The sequence below is a fragment of the Dryobates pubescens genome, chromosome 10 (genome assembly GCF_014839835.1).
Source record: "Dryobates pubescens isolate bDryPub1 chromosome 10, bDryPub1.pri, whole genome shotgun sequence".
In the NCBI taxonomy this organism is placed as follows: Eukaryota; Metazoa; Chordata; class Aves; order Piciformes; family Picidae; genus Dryobates; species Dryobates pubescens.
In genome coordinates, this window is record NC_071621.1 from 38490137 (window position 1) to 38511114 (window position 20978).

A 20978-nucleotide genomic window follows, 5' to 3' on the forward strand; every position below is an offset into this window, starting at 1 on the left:
CCACATTTCAGCAGCTAATTTGCTTATTTGGATCCAAGGCTTTGTAGTCCTGTGATGCATCCTTGTCTGCTAGACTAGCAGATAGAAAAGGTGTTCCATAGTAGCCCATCCTGTTAGAGGGTAGTGGCAAGAACAAGTAGCCTTTGGTTATTAAACAATCTTATCAGTTTCATTACAGTTGAGGTCTTCTGGCTCCTGTTCAGAAAATATGATACATTTGAGGCATCTGTAGGTGTGACAGTGCCTTTAGTCAGTGGTGAACAAACAGAAAGATAAGACCAAAGATATAACAATCGGAGTGGTAAGCAACTAAATAAAAGACTAAAAAGGTCATGGAGCATTTAATTTTCTATGCTTTTGAAACATGTTATTTTAAAACAAAGAAGCTTAAACCACCTTGAATATTGATAGCTTCTATGATGCATAGATTCCTGAAACATTTTTATTTCCAGAGTTCAATTATAAAATATGTTATTTTGCCAATGTTTTGGCTTTACGCCCAAAACCTTAACTCCCAAAACAACAAGCTGCTCCCCAGCCCCCATCTTGCCCAAAATAAAATAAGACAAAAAATTAAAATAAATTGAAACATCAGTTTCTCTGTAATACAATAAAATATCTCATTTTGAATATGTTTTCCTTTAATCTTTACTTTAAAGATAAACTGACCCTGGAAAATCAAATGTGGAATCTGAAATCACATCACATTGTTATGCAGCACTGTACGCATAAACAGATCTCAAAGAAATCTAGGAAAGCAGCAAATCTTTGTATCTAGCTTGGTGTAAATCAAAGGATAGGCAGGGTGATTTTTCTTACAGGGTGTTAAAAGCAATCCAGAACTCAGACATTCCTTTGGAAGAACTCCCAGACTCTTTATTGCAATCCCATTCTGCCTCTGATCAGCCATGATGGTGTGCATTTTGTGTAAATTCAACAGTGATAAGGATTCAGAAATTAGCTGGCAGTTCTGTTAATTACCTGTGAACCAGAACACGCAACAGCTCGCTCTCCCAAAAGGCTGCAGTGGTTCTGTAGATTATCAGAAGTAAAGAAAGAAAAAATAAAACAGTATTCAACTTCTGTGTCCAAAATAGCATTTGGAGGTGGTAAAATAATCAGATGTGAATGAATAAAGAAATCAAGCTTGGTTTAGTAAATAAACCATTTAATAAGCTCCCTTTTCCAGGAGTTTGCTGCTTAGCAGCAGTTAAGCACATCTAAGAACCCAATAAACACGCAATATGCTGAACTACCACAGTGAATGCTATGAACCCAAAAACTTCATTTTTGTTTTCTTCATTTTCAGAGGTGTTAAGCTCAGGAGAGCCTTATACTTTCATTTCAAAATCAATTTTGTCATTGATTTCACTGAAACAAAAGAAGGTCTTACATAAGGACCTACAGGTAATTGGAAAAATAAATACTGTGACTAACCTTACAATAAGAGCTCCACAACTTCGTGCCAGTCACAAAGTAAGAAGTAATATGCGAAAGAATGACAGAGGCTGCATGAGAAATATGGGAAGATCTGCGCAAAGCCTTTGCTTTCTTCTTTTTTTTGATAGAATGTGCAGAGCTTCTATAGAACTGATGATGCAGAAAGTTAGTGCAATTTGAATTTCATGAAAGATGGGTGAAAATATAATCGTTTAAATCACCCCTTAAATCTCTAGAAGCACTCTTCATGCATATGTCTTAATGGAGAGAGAATGCACAGATTATATTCAAGTAGAATAAGGCTCTATAATACATTAGAAAACTGATAAGTGTATACCTAGTAAATAAAATCTTCTTTACTCCAGTTAAGAATCAAGAAATCAAATGCCAAGATTTTATTATCAAAACATTTTTTAATTGACATAAGGAGAGGATTCAAACTCTCAAGGTTTAACCACTTCTACAAGCAAGAGAGAAAAAGAGTAACCAATCACTGACCTGTGACACAGGTCCAAATCCAGACGTACTTTACCATATCTGGGAAAGGATTTTGTTCCACTTACCTAATTCTTTTTTTTTAATAAGTACCAGTCTACCTAAAGTAACTGCAATTCTGTTTTAGGGTGAAGGACAAAGTACAGGTAGACTACAAGTAAGAGACCAACACAGAATCACAGTGGAGGTTAGAAGAATTGTGTGACAGTGAATATTAACATATTCTCAAGTAAGACTTTATGTGATAGTGTTTCCTGTAACAGCAGATGACTGTGTTCATTCTCCCAAGGTTTATTCCCTGTCCTTAAATCCAGTATCATGATTCTGCTACTGTCATGGTATTTAAATATATCTAGGCGGCCATCCAGTGTTAGAAATCACTACTCTTCTCTCATGACTACTTTTTTTCCTAATTACCTGAGAAGTAAGGAAATAGCAGAGAAGAAGAAAATGTGAGAAGTATTCTGTGGGTGAAAAGAAACAACCAAAATAAAGAAGAGCACTTCCTTGCCCCTCCTTTCATCCACAAAATAATTCAAGACCCAGCCTTCACTCAGGGAATCCCAGAGCGGTGACAGCAGCAGAAGTATCACAGCAGTCAGACTGGGAGGCAGGTTGCACAGCAAAAAATTCTAGAAGCTGAACACCAACAGGTTTAGATTAGCTGAAGATGGGGCCAGAGAGTTATTTATGCAGCAGAGATCAGTCAGTGCAACTGGGGTAAGCTCAGGAGCTGGTGCTAGAGTCACAGAGAAGGAGGTACTGAAGTGTTTGCAGAAATACACATACATAGTATGCACTTGTGGGAGGAAAAACTTCAGCTCTTCTGTGGTTTTGCTTTTTCTTTAATTATACTCATGCTATTTTAGATGTTTCCACCATACATTATAAACAATTCAGAGGAATATAGAATGTGTATCCTCAAAATGCAGCTGCCCCTGAAACCCAGCTTTCAGCAGACAGAATGGCAGAGCAGATTGCAGTTCTGATGGCTCATACACACTTCAGTTGTCCTGTAGTTCTGCTGTTAGAGCACAGCTCACAAACTGAAGGTAAATAACCCAGCAAAGGGGTGGCCTAGGCTGTCAAAATAATATATCAGACCCCTTTCCTGAAGTTACTCCATTGCCTATCACCATAAATATTTGTAAAAATATCTCTTTCCCTTCCACAAAAGGAATAATGTCCCATTCTGTCATCTGCTGATTTGTTACAATGCCTCAAGGTTATTCTAAGAGCTTATCAGTTGCATGGCACAGTTACATGATTGTAAATCATTTAACTGTGGCATAATATTTGGAATAATTAGCTCTATCATGGGTAATTACTTTAGGTGCAGCATTCATTCCACAACTGACATGCTCTGTGTATCTCTGCACAATAAGGTCACATTCTCTACTTCCCTGCTTCTCCCTCTTGTTTGTAAAATGGGGTAGCACCTTTTCCCCACAAATTAAAACCCTGAGATGTTCAAACACTATGGAAACATAACAAAGTATTCACTATAAGAGAAAAGAGATGGGCAAGCCATGGATTTAGATGAATAGGTACTATTGCAATGACTGATAGGGTGAGTCTGAATTTCTAATTAATGCTAAACACTTCAATCAAATATTTCACCCTGTGACTTCGTATAAGGTCATGATACTTGAAGCAAAAAGGCAGACAACTACCCACCCAGAAAACATGCAGGGATACTGAACCGTAAAGATGTATACAGAAGCTTCATTCAGACTGTAAAAGTTGTCAAGAAATAGGACTGAGATAGCACCCTTGGGTTTTGTCAAGGCTCAGAGCCCAGGAAGGAATGGTACAACTCAGGTCTGCTTGAATGGACAACCAAAGCTTTAGTTTTCAAACCTCTGAAAACATACACTTTAATTCACAGTCTTTCTGTAACATATAACAGTTCTTCACTTTCCCATTTATATTTCTTGTTTTCTTAAAGCACTCAAAACAAACAAAAAAATCCTCATTTGCATGACTGCTTACAACTGTAAAAAAAAAGAGAGAAATGAGCATTCTACAAGTAAGAGAAATTTCTATCAGCCTTTGTTTTGAAGAAGCTTTTCTATTCATGTCTTCAGAAATGCCTGTGCAACATCTCGCTGGCATATAGGCTGTCCCAGTCCCAGGACAGGATTCCCCTACTCATTTTTAGTGGTAGATGGGTAACATCAACAGGGTCAAAGGGCAAAGTTCACAGGACACATTCAGAACTTTTCAAAAATGGATCTTTGAAGAACACATTTGCTAAAATCATAGACTGATTCAGGTCAGAAAAGAATCAATCAGGTTGAGATCATCAGGTCCAACCGTTAACTCAGCTCTACTAAGTTCATCACTAAACAATACCACTAAGTGCCACATCTAAAAGGCCTTTGAATACATCCAGAGACTCTGATTCAACCACCCCCCTGGGCAGCCTGTTCCTATTCTTTACTACTTTCAGTTAATATTTTTTTCCCCTAATGCCTAGCCTAAACCTACCCAGTGCAGCCTGAGGCCATTCTCTCTTGTTCTATCACTAATAACCACCATTTATGTGATAAAGACCTTTAGGTTTCTACAGCCCTATATATATATGGTATCTTATCTTAGGTTTCTACAGCCCTATATATATATGGTATCTTATGACATGTATGCACTGAATGAGTAACAAGACTTGCAATCTAACAGTACAAATTAAAATTCCACTTAAAACATATGATCTGTTATGGTGAAATAGATACTGGGGTTTTTTCATAGTAGTAAGGATAAATATGGTTGGTGTAACACAAGGTTATGTGAGATGCTGCATTATGTCTATGGCTTATGCTGTGCCTAGATCTGATCTGTATTCATTTGCATTTTGCCTGGAAGTCAGTGTCAGCTCCACCTATATATAAAAGGATAGCTATAAAAAAACTACTTGTTCAGGGTAGCCTGGAAGGAACATTCCAAGGCTGAGTCACCACTCTGCCTCAGACTAGTGCAACACTGAAAAAATCCCCTGTCATGAGATACATCTTCAGCTCAAACACCTGTATCAGAGCTGGTTATCTAGGTCTTCCTTATCATTAACCAAGAGAAACACATCCTTCAATAGCCCAATTCACACTTTATAGATCAGTCTAAAGGTGAATGGCATCTCACATTTTCTTTATAGCTCTCCAATGCTGGACAGAAGAATTTGACTTTAAGCATCTCTATCAAACACTGCCAAACAAGATACAGTTCCTACCGTTCGTCTTCCATAAAAACTGCTTCAGGCACAAGTTTCTTCTAGAGATTTTTACAGTGCAGGTAGAAGAAGCCTTCTTGCTAACATGCAGTTTCCAAATATCATCACGGCACGAATTGCAGAACCATGAGCCACAGCCCTACTTTTCCACTTGGGCCCTGCTTCCCTTGTTGGTTAGATGCACATTGACATGTTTTAATTTATATGATGAACACATTCAATTGTCTTAAACAAGATAAATTGATGCTTCCTCTTATGCTGCAGCATATCTAAGAGAAAAGTACTGAAAACTGTTAGGCTCATGTTACTGGGGACTAGAAACAGTTCTAAGCCGTCGTATTAATCACACTGGTGGGTCATCGCAGGGTGCAAGTGTGGAGCTAACTTTGTTCTTGTGTATGTTACTATAAACTCGGAATTGTTGCATTGCTCATGTTTGACCTTGTCGTGGGAACTCCCATGAAAGTGTGGGTTTGGGTAGCAACATCCCCAGGATATAACCCTCAAGCTGTGTATATGTTATCAGAAAGACTATACTCCAGAAGTGCTTTTCCTCTGGGACTAATAAATAATACTGTAACATTTTCATGTGCTCACTGTTTTTAAACTCCAGTGACACTGTCGAAGTGTTTCTTGGCTAGATCAGAACTTGAACCAGAATTTTAAAACAGTGTCCAATAAAAATAAAAATAAACCCCCCACAACTTAAGTTTTCTTTATGAGTTTCTAATGAGTTGCAATGATTTTAAGCATTTATATCTAAAGCCATAAAAGTTTACCTTTTATTAATTGCTATCATAAAGATCAATACCTAGTTTCAGCTTTAAAAAAATAATCATAAGCAAGTTAGAAATATTTTGTTCTAAGTTATGCAATACTACATTTTCTGACTGGGACTGCTGTACAAAAATGTTTTCCACAAAACAAACAAAGAAATAAGGACAGAAAATATCCTATATATAACATGGGCTTAATGAGATTATTCATTGTAAATAACTCCTGCAAAATGCTTCCTGATGATGATGTCAGGCAGCTATGTGGGTCAGGCTTAATGTTTATCTTACTATTTTTTTATGAGTTTTCACCTTACCTTAAGGGTTTCTGAGATTGTTTCAATGAAATGTGAAGTACCACATCATATTTTAAGTATTTATTTATTTAATTGTCAGGAGTCTATTACCATTTAAAAAAATCTCTCTGCCTTCTTCCCTATTCTTTGATGAAAGAGTAATAAATGGATTCTTTTGCCCTATTTCTCTCAAAATTTGCTCCTGAACCCTTCTGTTAACACATACTCTGCTTCTACCTACCCAAGCATGAATCATTTGCGGCCCTGCTGGGATGTGCTGCTAATCCAACACTGGAGCTTTCCCCACTGAATCTGTAAATCAGATTACAGGAATGATGTCGCAACTCTTCAGCACCTCAAGCTACAGCTGACAGCATTAGGAATAGCATGTTTTTTCCCAGGGGAGGCTGGGGAGAGGTGGTGCAAATGAGAAGGACACATCAGAGAGCTATCCAAGGGGAAGATGGATTTGAGTGGCTGTTTTAAAAAAGTATTTTCATAGCTGGCAATTGGTGGCAGACTCAGCAGCTCAGTCAGCCAGCCAGCCTTTTTAAACGTTAAAGAGGTGGAGAGTAAACTGCCTTGAGCTCTGGGCAAGGAAGGCTGGAGGACGACGTGGAAGGAAGAAGCTCTGCAGGGATAAAGTCACCCAGCATAAGTGTGCATGGCATTACTTTCATACCTCCTTTTAAAATACAGCTAAGTTTTAGCACTCAAAATGTTCCACTATCAGCAGTGCCAAGGTGAAAGACAGAAGAACAGAGCATTGTATTGATAGCTTAGTTTTCAAACATGACCAACAGTAAAAACATTCCCCACCACCTAAATTGTCTGTGGAATTTATCAGCCAACAGGGTTTTAATATTAAAAGACTTGAAGCTTAGAGACAAAACCCCTGCAAGAGGCACTTTCTGGAGTGCAGAGCTGTTTGCTTATTTTATTGAGCACATCAATGCAGAAGGGGAAGGGACATTGTTACATGGCACAACACAAAGTCAAACAGAGCCAGGTATTTGTTTCACATTTAACAGGAGCAAGATTCATTTTAAAAGTGATTCTTCCAGACTCATCTCCTTAAAATAAAGCAGAATATGCATGTTTCAATATGTTTCTGCCTGGCTCGTTGTAAAATGTCATGTCAGAACACTTTTTTACATTGAGCACAATCACCAGAACTAACATGCAGTCATCTTCCAGAAGTATGAAGTTCTTTAAAACAGCTCCTGTAAATTGAGTCTGAATACAAAAGCTTTGATTAGTTTGAATCAAGAATGTTTGCAGCCTAACTTCCAGATCAGGCTAAATTCAAGTAATGTGCAGAGCAATAGAGGATTCCTGTCCCTCAAGTATTCCCAATAAACTGGGAAAAGAGAAAGCCAGAATAACTTTATTCCCCATACACTGATATAGCACACATAACGAGAGCAATAACATAGAAACATAACATAGGAAAGGTCCTCTGAAGGTCATCTAGTCCAACCCGCAACATCCTGCATACATATAGGGTGCAAAAAGGAGTGACTTTTACTCTCCTTTTGTTATGGATAGAGGTAAGCTGAGCAGCAGAAAGACTGAGGGCACAGCTACCAAGCAGGCTGGCAACCAGCTCTTGCACTAAATTTCCACAGAATGTAGCGCTTAAGTAAAGATGCAGCCAGTGAGCTATCATAGTATGCATGGCTGCTGCAGTGCTGCTGAATCTGAGCGAGTACCCTCAGTTAGGGTCCCCTACCCTTAAAGGAACCATCCCCTTCTTCACATGGAGGGAACAGCTGGTGCTCAGGAAGTCTCTGCTTAGGGCATACAGCAGATCATTTGCTTTTTGTGCCCACACACCCTTTACCACTCTTTCCTGCTGCTCCTCAGTGGCAGGTGACTGATAGGAAATATTTTGGGAGAAGAAGGTGAGGACAGTGGGCCAAGGAGCTCTTCTGAGACTGCACAGGGAGAAGCAGAAGGATCTTTTAATGCTTAGGGTAAGGTAAGGTGAATGTTTGTGCTGAATGCTAAACTCAAGAAAATCTCTCAGTGGGACCAGAGGAAAAGAAAAATCCAAGTTGTTTGCAACACAGGTGCAGCCTCTGATATGTCATTGTCTTTGCATAATGGATCTAGGCAGCGAACAGCCCCAGCGATAGGAAGTTTTAGTATGCTAAAAAGCAGTACAGTGATCTCCTTTTGGAGTATTTTATAATCAAACACTACAAATCCTTTGGAAGACATGACTAAAAGTGCAAGTGCAGACAAAGCCACCCTTAGGTAATTCCCTTGATTAAAACTCTCAGACTTAAAATGAATCTAATTAAGGACATTGTGAAGGCACAGAACAGCAGTGTTCACTTGTGTCCCCTTTTGCAGATGGTGAGTTGCCAAACAGAATTGGGAATCTTAATCGCAAGAATCACCAGCGAATTCTAAAAGGATGGTAAATTAGGAACTGCAAAAGTCAGACTGTTAGATAATAGCATTGCTGCCAGATCTCCCGTTTCTTGCATTAGATGGGAAAGGCACTCCTAGGAGAGGACACAAAAAACACTGGAAAAGCCATCAAGAGGGACACATCCAGCAGCACTGATGAAAGAGGATACCCATTCTCTCAGTTTGTTTTTCCTTCACTAGTTGCCACTGTTTCCTGTATCACTGTCAAGAAGTATCAGACACCCACTACTGTCACCTAATGGAGTTGTCATAACTAGCCAGATGCTTAGGGTTTTTTCTATTGGTTTTATTTTAAAGTCTTTTAAGCCTTTCATAGCCAGTAATACGCTTTGATACAACACTGGAAATTCTCATTCCCTTAATCAGCTTTCTATTAAAGTGCTGCCATATTACAGATATTCTTCTTTGAAAAAAGCAAGGCAGTTAAAAAAAACTTTTGAAATCAGGTGGTGAAAAGCTGACCACCTGAAAGTTCATTTCTGACTGATTCAATTTTCCCCAACGTTCTGCATTAGTCTCCCCCCCAAAAAAGAGATCTACTGAAGTATAGTAAAATATGCTTATAAATATCTGATACAGATAAGGTTGGCTGCATAGAAAATGGTTGGATAAAAAAGAAGCAGTGGGTATTTGGGAATTGCAGATTGTTTGTGGCATGGTGCTGAGCTCCTTCACTCCATTCAACATTTGCAATCAAGTAAAATATAGAAGGAAGCAAGCTCCAAGTAGGCAGTTACCTCAAGGACTACATGTCATACCCTGCAATCAAAAAAAGCAACTAAGTGAAAGGCTGAACAGTATTCTAATAGTAAATTGTTGGGGTATTTTTCATAAAATTATACCAAGGTTTGGATTGGAAAATATGTTTAAAAACCTTCTAGTCCAAACCACCGCCTGCATGGACAGAGACATCTTTCAGTAGTTCAAGTTGCATAAAACTCTATCCAAAGTGGCCTTGACTACCTCAAGGGATGGGACATCTATCACTGTGGGCAATCTGTTCTAGTGTCTCACCAAGCTCATCATAAAAAATTTCCTCCATATGTTCAATATAAACCTACCCACTTAAAATTTAAATCCATTATCACTTCTCCTATCATAACAGGCCCTCCTAAAAAAGTCTCCTTCCAAATTTCTTATAAGTCCCCTTTAAGTATTGAAAAGCTGCAAGGAGGTCTTCCCAGGGCCTTCTCTTCTCCAGCCTGAACAACCCCAACTCCCTCACCCCAGTCTTCATCAGAGATTTTCCAGCCCTCCGATCACTCTTGTGGCCCTCCTCTGGGCTCACTCCAACAGGTTCATGGCTTTCCTGTGCTGGGGCCTCCAGAGCTGGACACAACAGTGAAGGCGGCATCTGATCAGAGTGGCGTAAAGGGGCAGAATCACCTCCCTCAACCTGCTGATCATGCAGCCCAGGATATGATTTGTCTTCTGGGCTGCAAGCACATACTGCTAGTGCCTGTGTAAGATTTTATCCATCAGTATTTGCAGGCCCTTCTCTTCCAGAACTGCTTCTAATCCTTTCATCCCACAGTTTGTGCTAATACTGGTGATTCTCATGCCTCATGTCAAGAGAACAAGAGCATTCTATTGCACTTGGCCTTGAACGTCATGTGTATCACCTTGGCCCACTCCACAAGCCTGTCTAGGTCCCTGTAGATGGCATTCCTTCCCTCCAGTGGGGCCACTGCACCACACAGCTTGGCATGACCTGCAAATCTGCTGAGAGTGAAATCAATCCTACTGTCTATGTTGTTAAGATATCAAATATTAATGGTCCCATAACCAGTTCCCACTCTAGCAGTTAAAAAATAATGCTTCTTAGCATTATTCAGATCTGAGACCACATCTAGTGCTAGCACAAGCAACAAAGCTTGATTTACCATTTTTTGTGACATTACATAAATTTGCAGGATAGCTGGTCTATGGATATGACCTATACAAGCAGATATATGTGATGTAAGGAGAAGCAAAGAAAAGAATACTAAAAATAAATGCTTATTTGATGGTTTAAGAAACAAATATCCTAAAAACTACCAAAAAAAACATTTCAAGCCACAGTGAAAAGTCAGGTCTTGGTCTTGGTAGAAGTCACTGAGTGCAACTATTTGTGACTTACTACAAATGCTCAGCACATTGCCTTTTCTCAAAGCATCACACTACCATAATTGTGCTTATGCCACAATCCTCTTTACAGAACCAAAACAAAACCAAAAAACCCCAGGATCACATTACAGAGTCATTCCAAAGCCTTTGAGACTGTAAACCAGTAGTTAAGAAGCGTTTCTAAATAGTTACTTGGCTAGATCCTCACCTCGTAAAAAGCTGTTTAGCTCACCTGTTCAGCTCAACACTTTTAAGTGGGACTCTTTCAATACATACCAACAATTATACAATTAATTTTATCATATTATAAGAACAATCAAAACTAAAGGCTTTGCAATCACTTGCAAGATTAGGTAGAAACTGAGTGAGAGGTCATTCATCTACTCATGAAATGTGACAGGTTGATAGCTGTGCACAAACATCATGCTGTGGTTCAGAGCCAAAGAAACTGTCAACGAAGTCTTGCCAGTTCCTCAGATGAGATAAATCATCATAGCTCTATTTGTCATCCCCTGTACTCTAACTTCCAGCATTCAAGGATTTGGCTCTATCTACAATGTATGTTCAGGCAAGATATAAATCAATGCAGTGTCAACCTGACCACAGTTTCTTTTTTCTTTTAAAATATTACTGTGTCTTTGATTGTTAAAAGCAAATCTCACTGAAGTCATGCAGTTGGCAGGAGGAAGAAAGCATTTACAAAGCTAATTTCCCATAAACCCAGCAGACCAAAGTTCACTCTCTGCCCATCATTACAAAGGTTGTTGTTACCAACACTGCTCAAGTTTTTGCACTTATCAGTACATAAAGTACTTGGAATCATCAGGCTTGTTTTCTTCCATGAGAATGTAGAATAGCTATATATCTCCCCTTCATGTGTCACCACCTGGGGACATCCTGGTCCTTTAAACAGCAGTTGTTTCTTGCAGACCCTGAAGGAGCTTATGAATGAGTTCCCACAAAACTAGCAGGCTTCCAGTTATCACATTCAGCTGGAGCCCAGAGTTACAGGATCTCAGAAATCAATAACAAACTCACACCTCTCTGAGATGGACACCAACCACAGCCATACCATGCTTGCTAACAAACTATGTTGTTCCACTACCCAACAATTCAACAGCTTTCCAAGGAGTTTGGTCTGGCCTTAGGACTTGTCTCTGTTCTTCCTCAAATTTTACCAGACAGGGCTTCTCCAAACACAGAGACTGACCATCCAGCTTGTCAAATCTTTGTATAAAAGGCTCAGACTTACGGTGGAGTGCTGAATGGGTATCCAGGCAGGTGTTTCGACTGAGCATTTGTGGGATGGGCATCTGCCATGGCTCTGCTGCAAATAAGTGAAAACGGCATTATACACAACACAGTACGTGCTGCAATCGCTAGGCACAACAGACTCCATTCCAGATGGAGCACCTAGGAGTTTGCTAGTATGAATTACATCTCACAGGGTCATTTTCCACCGTCATGTAGGGAAAATAATCTACAATTTGTGTGACCAAAAAGGCCTCAAAAGTTATTGCTTAACTTTGTTTTTAAGTTCTCATGTTATGTAGGTGAACATATCTTTCATTCACTCTGAACCCCACGAATGCACCATATGTGGTGTTTCTCCACACTGGAGCATTCAGAGGGCAACATCAGAGCTTTAGGCAGTGGGTACAGATAGGCTTTCCCCCCCTTCATTTCACAACAGGCTGCATTTGCCTCTTTGAAGAAGTGATAGCTGCAGCCTAAACCATAGCAGGGCTATTTTCCAGGAGGAGCAATTTCCGTCCCAAATTTTTAGGGTGTATTTCTTTGTTGAGCATAATGTTCTGATTGTGACCCAGATTGGCCCCTGGAGGAGATGGAGCAAGTACCCAAGACTCCTGCGGTTCCCTGAGATTTCACAGAACCAAAGGAGTGAGGGGTTAAAGTCTAATGTTTCACATGGCAGTGCAAGATGCAAACAGCCTTTGGACAGATCTTCCTGTAGTTTCCTTTGTATTACCAATGAGCTGTTTACTTTTTAGAAAGTTTTGGAACCCATCAGAATGAATTGCACAGCAGATCGGGTCAGAGCGCCTGAAGAAAAGTTCAGAATACATTCTGGTGTCTGCCACCGTTACTCTCAGCATTTTATGTAAGAGTCAAACTATCACTGTTAAATCTCCTTGAATTGGAGAACTCTTGTAATAATGTGTGTTCCTGAAGCTAGGAAAAAAAGATTCCTTCCCTTTATGCTTATTTAAGCCAGATATCTCACAAGCAACTACATCACACCTTTCTTTTCCCCATGCTGAGAGAAAAGGAGAGCAACCTTTGCAAACACTGATGATTAAACTTCACACAATTTTCAATTTTGAGTCTAATTTAAGAACATTAACTAACAAAGTGCTATTAGTGCTTTGTTCTTCATCTCCAAAAAGCAAACATCTGAAAAGCACTGCAATGTACTTTTATAAATAAATAATAATAAAAAACCAAACAACAAACCAAAATAAATCTGCACATATCAGTTTCAGCTTTATATGCCCCCAAACCTTAAAAACTGGTTATCTTCTGTATTTTCACCTAGACAACTTTAAGAAATATTCAGGAAAAGAGGTAGCAAGCAAGAAGCATTGTACCTTTAGATGAAAGTTTAGAGTCTTGCTTAAAAGGATTTGAAAAAAACCCTGCTATCATGGCAGCAATATCCTGGGGCTGTAGGTTATCTCCTGTAAGGAAGGGATGAATGCAACAGCAAACCATGTAATTCTATCAAAATAATAAAGCTACAAATGATTGTTGATCAAAAGACTACATGAAATATTGGCAATTATTTTTTCCCTTCTTCAACAATTGTATGTCCTCAGTCTTTAATCCAATGCAAGATAAAGGCAAGACAATTAACAATTTGCTTCGTGCAATGGTTTAGGAAAATGTTTTTCTGGTTGAAAAGCCAGAAAACTCAGGTGACTACATCATATTTGTCAGGAGACTCCTCAAAAAAGCTTCTTCCCATTCTTAAGGCGAATATAGCTGCAAAATAAAAGAACTCATAGCAGGAGAGGCTAATACTCTGTAAATATTCTTGACTTTAAGATTTGTACCAACATTGTCCCAAGGCCCAGAATCTCGTGGTATATGCTGCATATTCAAAGGCCAGAAAGACAGAGGTAACTGGGAGTTGCTTGTAGGCAGCAGCTCTCCACAGGTCCCAGTTTTTCAGCACAAGGGATGGGCTGACCATGCACTGGGCTATAAGGTAAGCTGCAGAGTTTGGACTTCCACAGCTGGATATTAGAATTACCATGATGACAACATGGCCTTGCATGTAGGTCAAGGTCCAGGACTGATGAATTTTCCCCTACAGCTTTTTGGGAATTTGGGATTAGATTGTACTTCTTTTTCAATGACAGCTGATTTCTGCTTTGAATGATCACTGTTTTTTGTACAGTTGTATACAATCAAATGCTTTTCATACACTGAATATGTTACACACACTTCCTCTGAAATAATGCTAAGAAATAGGGCTGTATATTCAGCTGCTGGTAATGATTTTCTTCATTTAATCAGCCAAAAGCTCCAACATGTCACACCTAGAGACACTAACTGAAAAAAATTACTAAACAGTTGGCACTACATTAAGTATTCTGCAAGCACTGGCAACACAAGTAAGAACAGGAATAAATATTCTGGGAATTATTTGCAAAGCAGTAGAAGGAATAAATTTCATTTTATTATTACTGCTAATATTTTCCCCAGCTTATGAGTTTTGTAAACATAAGGGCTATAGACTCTGGTCCATCACTATATTGTAAAGCTGAAAATCTGGCAAATTATAAAAATCCATCATTTGAAGTCATCTTTCTTCAGACAGCCTTCAAGGGAGAACAGAATTACATGTGGTTTGCTTTTCATGTTTGCTGATGTTTGTACGGAAAAAGAATGCCTTGCCTTGCTGCTTGGGAGAATATATTCTAATAAAAGAGTTCTCCATTTGAAATGGGAACAGAGAGGTTGTTTTGCCATAGCTTATGGATGAGTGATTTTCAGTCTTGTTTTACTCCCTTTCTTTGAGGATACCCAGCCTCCTGGACAGAACATCACCCTTGAGACAGCTCCAGTGCAGTGATAGACACAGCTTTCCAGGTGTAGGCTTTATCACAGCTTCATGCAATCAGAGCCTTCAAAATAACCAATGAGATCTTTAGCCTGTGCAATTTTTGTATAAAGAGACCTTGGAGCACAAAAGAATAATTCCACTCTCATTGATAAATTCATCATCAGTCACAGGTGGTTTTTTTTCAGGGTTGATAAATTGCATAGCAATGATACAGTCAAAATCCAATGAAGCAATGAACAAAGTCAGATAGAGATGCTAAACTCCTAATCAGTTACAGACAGTGGAATTCCTTCTCTGAAGGCACCGTTACAGGTAATTCTTAAACCAATACCTTTATCAAGCATCCAGAAATGTAGACCCCATAGGTAAACAGGAGATAGAAAAGGACCAGCTTCAAAATCAAAGCCAAGGCTCCAAACCCTTCAGAGTCCATGCACAACATCTAGTTTCCTACCATGCAATCTTCAAGTGAGCTTTGTTCCTGTGTGTTTTACTCAGTCAGGTATTGAAATTACTACAATTGGCACTGGTTAGAAACATCAGTATACCTTCCAGACACATTAATGTAATGCAGAGTGGTAGCATCAGTGTCCACTGTAATACTGCAGTGGGAAAAGCTGCATATTGAATCAGAACATGAGAGCTCTGTGGTACTGCATAAGAGAGGTTTCAGGTGACAGAAATGCTGTTGTACGTCGAGCTTTGGGTAAGATTTCAAGGAAGAATTCCTCTTTTGTGTTCTGTGATCAACCATAGTGACTGCTAAGGGTGTTTGGACAACTTTAAGAGCAAGTATGTGTAGCTTAAGCCACTTTCTCACAGCCAGGGCAAGGTTATATGTATATGTGTGTGTGTGTGTATGTATATACACACACAGATATACACACACACACATATATATGTACATATATATGCACATATATGTACATGTATATATGCATACATATATCATCAATACCACATTTGGATGGCCAAATATTGCCTCATGTAACTGTGGCTAGAGTCACATTTGGAGGCAGATCTTAGCTCTGCAGATGTAGCAAAATCCAGAGAGGATATTTAGCAATGTTTTATTTGCTAAAAGTTCATGGCTCACTGAACTTCAGTAGTCTTTAGCATAGGAGTTAATATTCTTTCTCAGTGAAGATATTGGTGATCAGAGTCAAAAGCAGTCACAGGTGAGACTCCAATTGTATCTACTTAGAATGGCCAAAATTATGCCTTGCAAACTATGTACAAGTCCTTGTGTGAGGAATCCAGTAGCAAAAGAGTTAGCTGAAGTCAGACTCATTGGAACATTCTTAGCCAGTCCTACACATCCTTACAAATTATCTTTGCTCATGCAGAAGATTCTCTGGGGAAATTAAAATTCTGTGTTTCAACTAGGGGTCTCAGACAGGGTATAATCTAATCATACACTGAGCCATGCTCCTGGCCTAATAAGTCACTCATAAATAACCATTCCCCTCTTAACCGCACATATTTCAGAAGTCTTCCATCAGGTGAAGGGAGACAGAAGGAACTTGGTGTGGTAGTAGCAAACAGATTCAAGCACAAAAGAAGTGCATGTTTATGATAAGGATGCATACCAGGAGACACATCTTTTCTGCTCTTAGTGGCCTGTTGGATATTGTAAAGAATCCATTTGGTCACGTTCAGATATATGAAACATGTGAAAACACAGTCCACCTTGGTACTAGGATACTATATTCCCAATTCCACCTATGTCTTCCAAAGAGTAGAGAAGGGACCTGCTAAGGATGTATACCTCTGCTATCATTATCAGCACTATCATTAATTGAGCCAGGGCCAGGCTCTCTCCTTTTCCTTTTCTTGCTCAGTATCATCTACTTTTCTTTACATCTGCAGCTCTCCACTGCTGTGCTGTAGTATTAAGCCCTAACCATATCTGCCTGAGCAGTTAATTGAACATTTTCTTTTCTCAGTTGATAAAGCCATTCAGAGATTTATTAAACAAATCACCCTTCTTCTTTCATAGTTAAAAACCATCTCAATAAAGACATCTCCTTAAGATCAGCAAATTACAATCTAATGAAATCTATTGAAAATTTTGGTTGCACTAAACAAGGTCAATGCTCAGAAGAAATGAAATGCCACTCAGAAATGGAGATCAAAGTAATTCCCTTCTATTCCTGCTGCTGCCATAGAGACCAAGACAGGAGGAAGAGATTTAACAGACTTAATTCTTCCTGAAATTTATAATTAGCTACAAGGGAAAAGGGACAATTATCATATTTCTAAATAATAAAGGAGAAAAAAGTTGAGCATTTGACAAGATATAATTACAAGACATTACATATGCAATGCACATTGGTTTGTTCTGTGCAATTTTCTTGAGACTCCACCCCATAAATGATTTTTTTTTTTTCTGGAAAAGACAACATGTCTCATCAGTTTACATTCTTAGTGTTTGAAATCCAAAAGCTGAAGACTTAGAAAAATTGTTCCAAAAATTAACATTGGTAGGCAAAGATCTGAAATAAATACTTGGATACACTCCCCATCTGTCAGGCATCTATGAGTATCTTCTCCAGCTAAGATAAATGGTAATCAATGACAAGGGCCTTCCTGCTCTTCTAAGACTGTGCAGTTTAGCCAGCAACCAACCCATAGTCATCAAGTTGTCCTCAAGTACCACTTCAGAATAGAGTTTACTAAATTACATGTAAATTGCATGGATTCAGCACTATTATACTTTCAGGGTCTGGCAGGAAAACACCACAGTCTGAAGTGCTCATCAGCACCTAATAATGACTATAGAAAAAGATCTTGCTTTTAGCTGAATGTGAATCTCTAGAGGTAAAATCATCATGCTTCCTTTGTTCTGGGTTTGTTATAGCCAGGAAATTCAGCACACAAAAAAAACCCCAAACCCAACACAATAAAAAAACTTCCCAACAACTTAGCTACCCAGTTTATGATTTCAAATTGCAATGATTTAAAGCCTGAAGTTTTGCTATGAAAAAAACAACAAATGTTGCCCAGACCTATTAACAATATGCAGGCACATAAAAATGTGGTCATTTTTCAGTTTCATATCCAGCTGAATATAAATCAGATCCTCATGTAGTGTGGCTGTCTACTGGTCTGCTGGCTTTGGTAAGATTATACTAGTCTACAATACCTGAGGTACTGGTTCTACCTCACTATTGATCCCTAGCATTATAATTCTCTAATTTTAGGACTGACTTTGCAGCCTCTCAGACACATACAGCTGATCTTGTAGGAAGTCCCATAAAATAAATTGATTCATTCTCCAACTATATACCTATTGAAAACTCCATCTTGAGGTTTTTTTGGATTAATACAACATAACTGGAGGCGAGGAGGGGGAACGGGCCTATTTTATTCAACAAAGCTAATTACAAAAGCACTTCAGTATAAATAAATATTCTAATTATTTGCTATATGCATTGGCATTGAGCCACCATAATCAATTATCCAACTTAACCTCATAAGGGATTCACCTCTGCAAAGGGGTATCAACAGCTGGCATATAGTGTGTAGACCTGCTCTCCACCTCCACCAGATGACCTGATCTGATTTATCTTTCTGTCCTTTTAAGAGTATCTTGGGACTGGTTTTGTTGGTGCTCTGAATTAGAAAGGTTGGAACAGTAAGATTACTCCAGGTGTGCCACCTCCATATTTTCCCATACTTCAGCCACATTCTAAAAAGAGCCTTCAAATCAATTGAAGTGGCACTGAGAGTCAACTCTTGGTTAAATGCTGGATGTGGGGTTCCCTCTTTATCTGGGGAATTCGCAGTGTCTTACCAGGACACAAGACCTGTCCCTACCTTTCCCAAGCACAGCACACTATTAGCAGGGATTTAAAATTGTACACTTGATGTGGACTGGTAGTTTCAAAGTCAACTAGCCCAGCCACAGCAACTCCTCACTCAGATTCTCAGTGGTGCTGTTGAGGAGTATGAGCTGTGAATTTTGCTTTGTCTTCTATTTTGGGACTACAGGGAAAGGAAAGATAGGGTTGCCATAATACAGCTGCAAATTTTTTATAGCTCTTCTCTGCTTTACTCTTAACTTGATTCTGCCAAGTGGAGTGACAAGAGTGTGGAGTGGGAGAGACCTATGCAAGAGTCTTACCATACCCAGCATCTAAGATAGATGTTGCTCCTGCACTTGACTGCAGTGGCTTAGTTTCCACAACCATTGCACATCTTGAGATTTTTGCTCATGCATCTGTCAGAACTGTGCCTTAAGTGCATACATTGGTTTCTCCTGTTCTAAATATATTGCCAGATGAGCAGAAGAAAATAGGATAGACAGATGATGCAGGCTCCTGGCAACCTTGCCAGTCAGAATTGTACACATTCGGTTTTGGTATGGGCTAACAACATAAGCATAGCACTCTTCCCAGCATCATTACAAAACAGTTGTTTTCTTTCCATTTTGATTTCAATCTTTTAAACACTCAACTAAATCCTTAGAAAAGGTGCTGGATCAACAGCCATGAAAAGAGAGATATTGGATATTGTTAATTTACCAAACCAGGCTAACACAGAATTTTTAAAATTAAATAATAAAATAAAATAAAACAACACTAAACTTTAGCACTAATGGAATGAAAAGAGTCTTTCATTAATTCTAATAAAACCTCACCTAAATATACAAGACTTATTTTTCCATTCACACGGACAATAAAATTTTCATTTAATTGCCTTAGTCCAGCAGAGCTGAAGGATATTTGACTTACATATGGAACCTGTGTATTGAGTGATTTGGCTTAAACAACTGCAGAGTTAAGTGGAAGCTGGTAACAAGAATCTCTAAGAAGGACAAATTGTTGATGCATTTTCAACATTTTGATGATGGAAATTTATTTTTGTAGCTAACAAACCAACAAGTTTGAGTTGGCCATTCTGCCTATGTCTGAGGGTGGCCAGTTTTCCGGTCTACAAGCTAGATAGTACAGTCCTGGGTCACAGGAACCCTACTCTTGCCATTGCTCAATGCTGGGAACTTGGGGGTCAGGCAACAGCCAGCAAGTAGCTTAGGTTTTGTGAATAGATTGGAATTATTTGATTTGGTCTTTATGTACATCTTTGCAAGCTCTTCTCAAAACACAGAAGCTTTCAGGTGATAACATCTGAGAGTTTAAGCTAACCTCAAGATACTGTGCCCAAACAAAACAAAAGGTGACATACATTATTAATCTTAAGGATAATAAAATATCAAGCTAGACTGCCCAGGAAGTTTTAAAATCTCTCTGCTAGGAGGTCTTGAGCTAATTCTGCTTGTGACCGAAGACTGGATGGCCACTTGTGGTATTATTTAATTCTATGTGTGGTTTTGGTGCTGTGATTGTCAGATGAAAATATCAAACCCCCTGAATCTGACCCCTTGAAATCAGGAGATTTATAAAAGAAAAATGCCTGTTTATTTCCTTTCATTAGCCCTCTGGGTTTTAACCCTTTAGCTCTCTTTTGTAGCAACAAGGGCCAGAAGCTTTTGTGCTTTTTTCCAGGGAAAGCTGACCATCTTTTCTAAACCACCTAATGCAAGAGCTGGGGGTTTTGGTGAAACAGCCTCACTTACCGTGAGTCTTGTGGGGCAACAGAGAGTATCTATTTTCTTATCCACCAGCAGCAGCCACTCTTGTATTCATACCGCTTTAAGAGGCAGAAGGGTGGAAGGAGAGCTGATAGCTAAGGGAGAGGACAACATGTTGCCTCTCACTGTTGAGGCGCAGTTGGAATGCTCTTCCTTTTCAAAAATTCCTGGTGCTCCTAGTGGGCTGGAGTCTCGAGCTAAGCTTTTATTTGTGCTGAATTCTTCCAAATGATAAAATAATGCCACAAATTAACATGTTTTATGCAACAATAAAAGAATGATGAATTAAAATAAATTAGGAGACCATAGGAAGTCTTGCTTGACTGGTTCAAGTCCTGGGTCTAGAAATGCATGGAAACATGAAGGAAATAAAAAGGAGATGAAGAATTTGTATAAATTAATATCTCAAATCTGTCTAAAAATATCTTGTGTTTTGTCTGAAAAAATAATGTCAGTAGGATTCAAGATCCAGCCAGGTATATCAGGTATAAATTGTATTAGATGGCATCTTTCATCGTGGAGA

General features: G+C 38.9%; 1 protein-coding gene across 1 annotated transcript in view; it reads right to left on the reverse strand.

Annotated features, from left to right (window-relative positions):
- DLG2 (discs large MAGUK scaffold protein 2) overlaps positions 1–20978 on the reverse strand; it is a 1098948-nt gene that overhangs the window by 899222 nt on the left and 178748 nt on the right. Inside the window, exon 6 of the mRNA XM_054164548.1 lies at positions 12025–12099. Within this exon, the coding sequence (XP_054020523.1) occupies positions 12025–12099 (75 nt within the window). The remainder of the gene's footprint in view (positions 1–12024; positions 12100–20978) is intronic.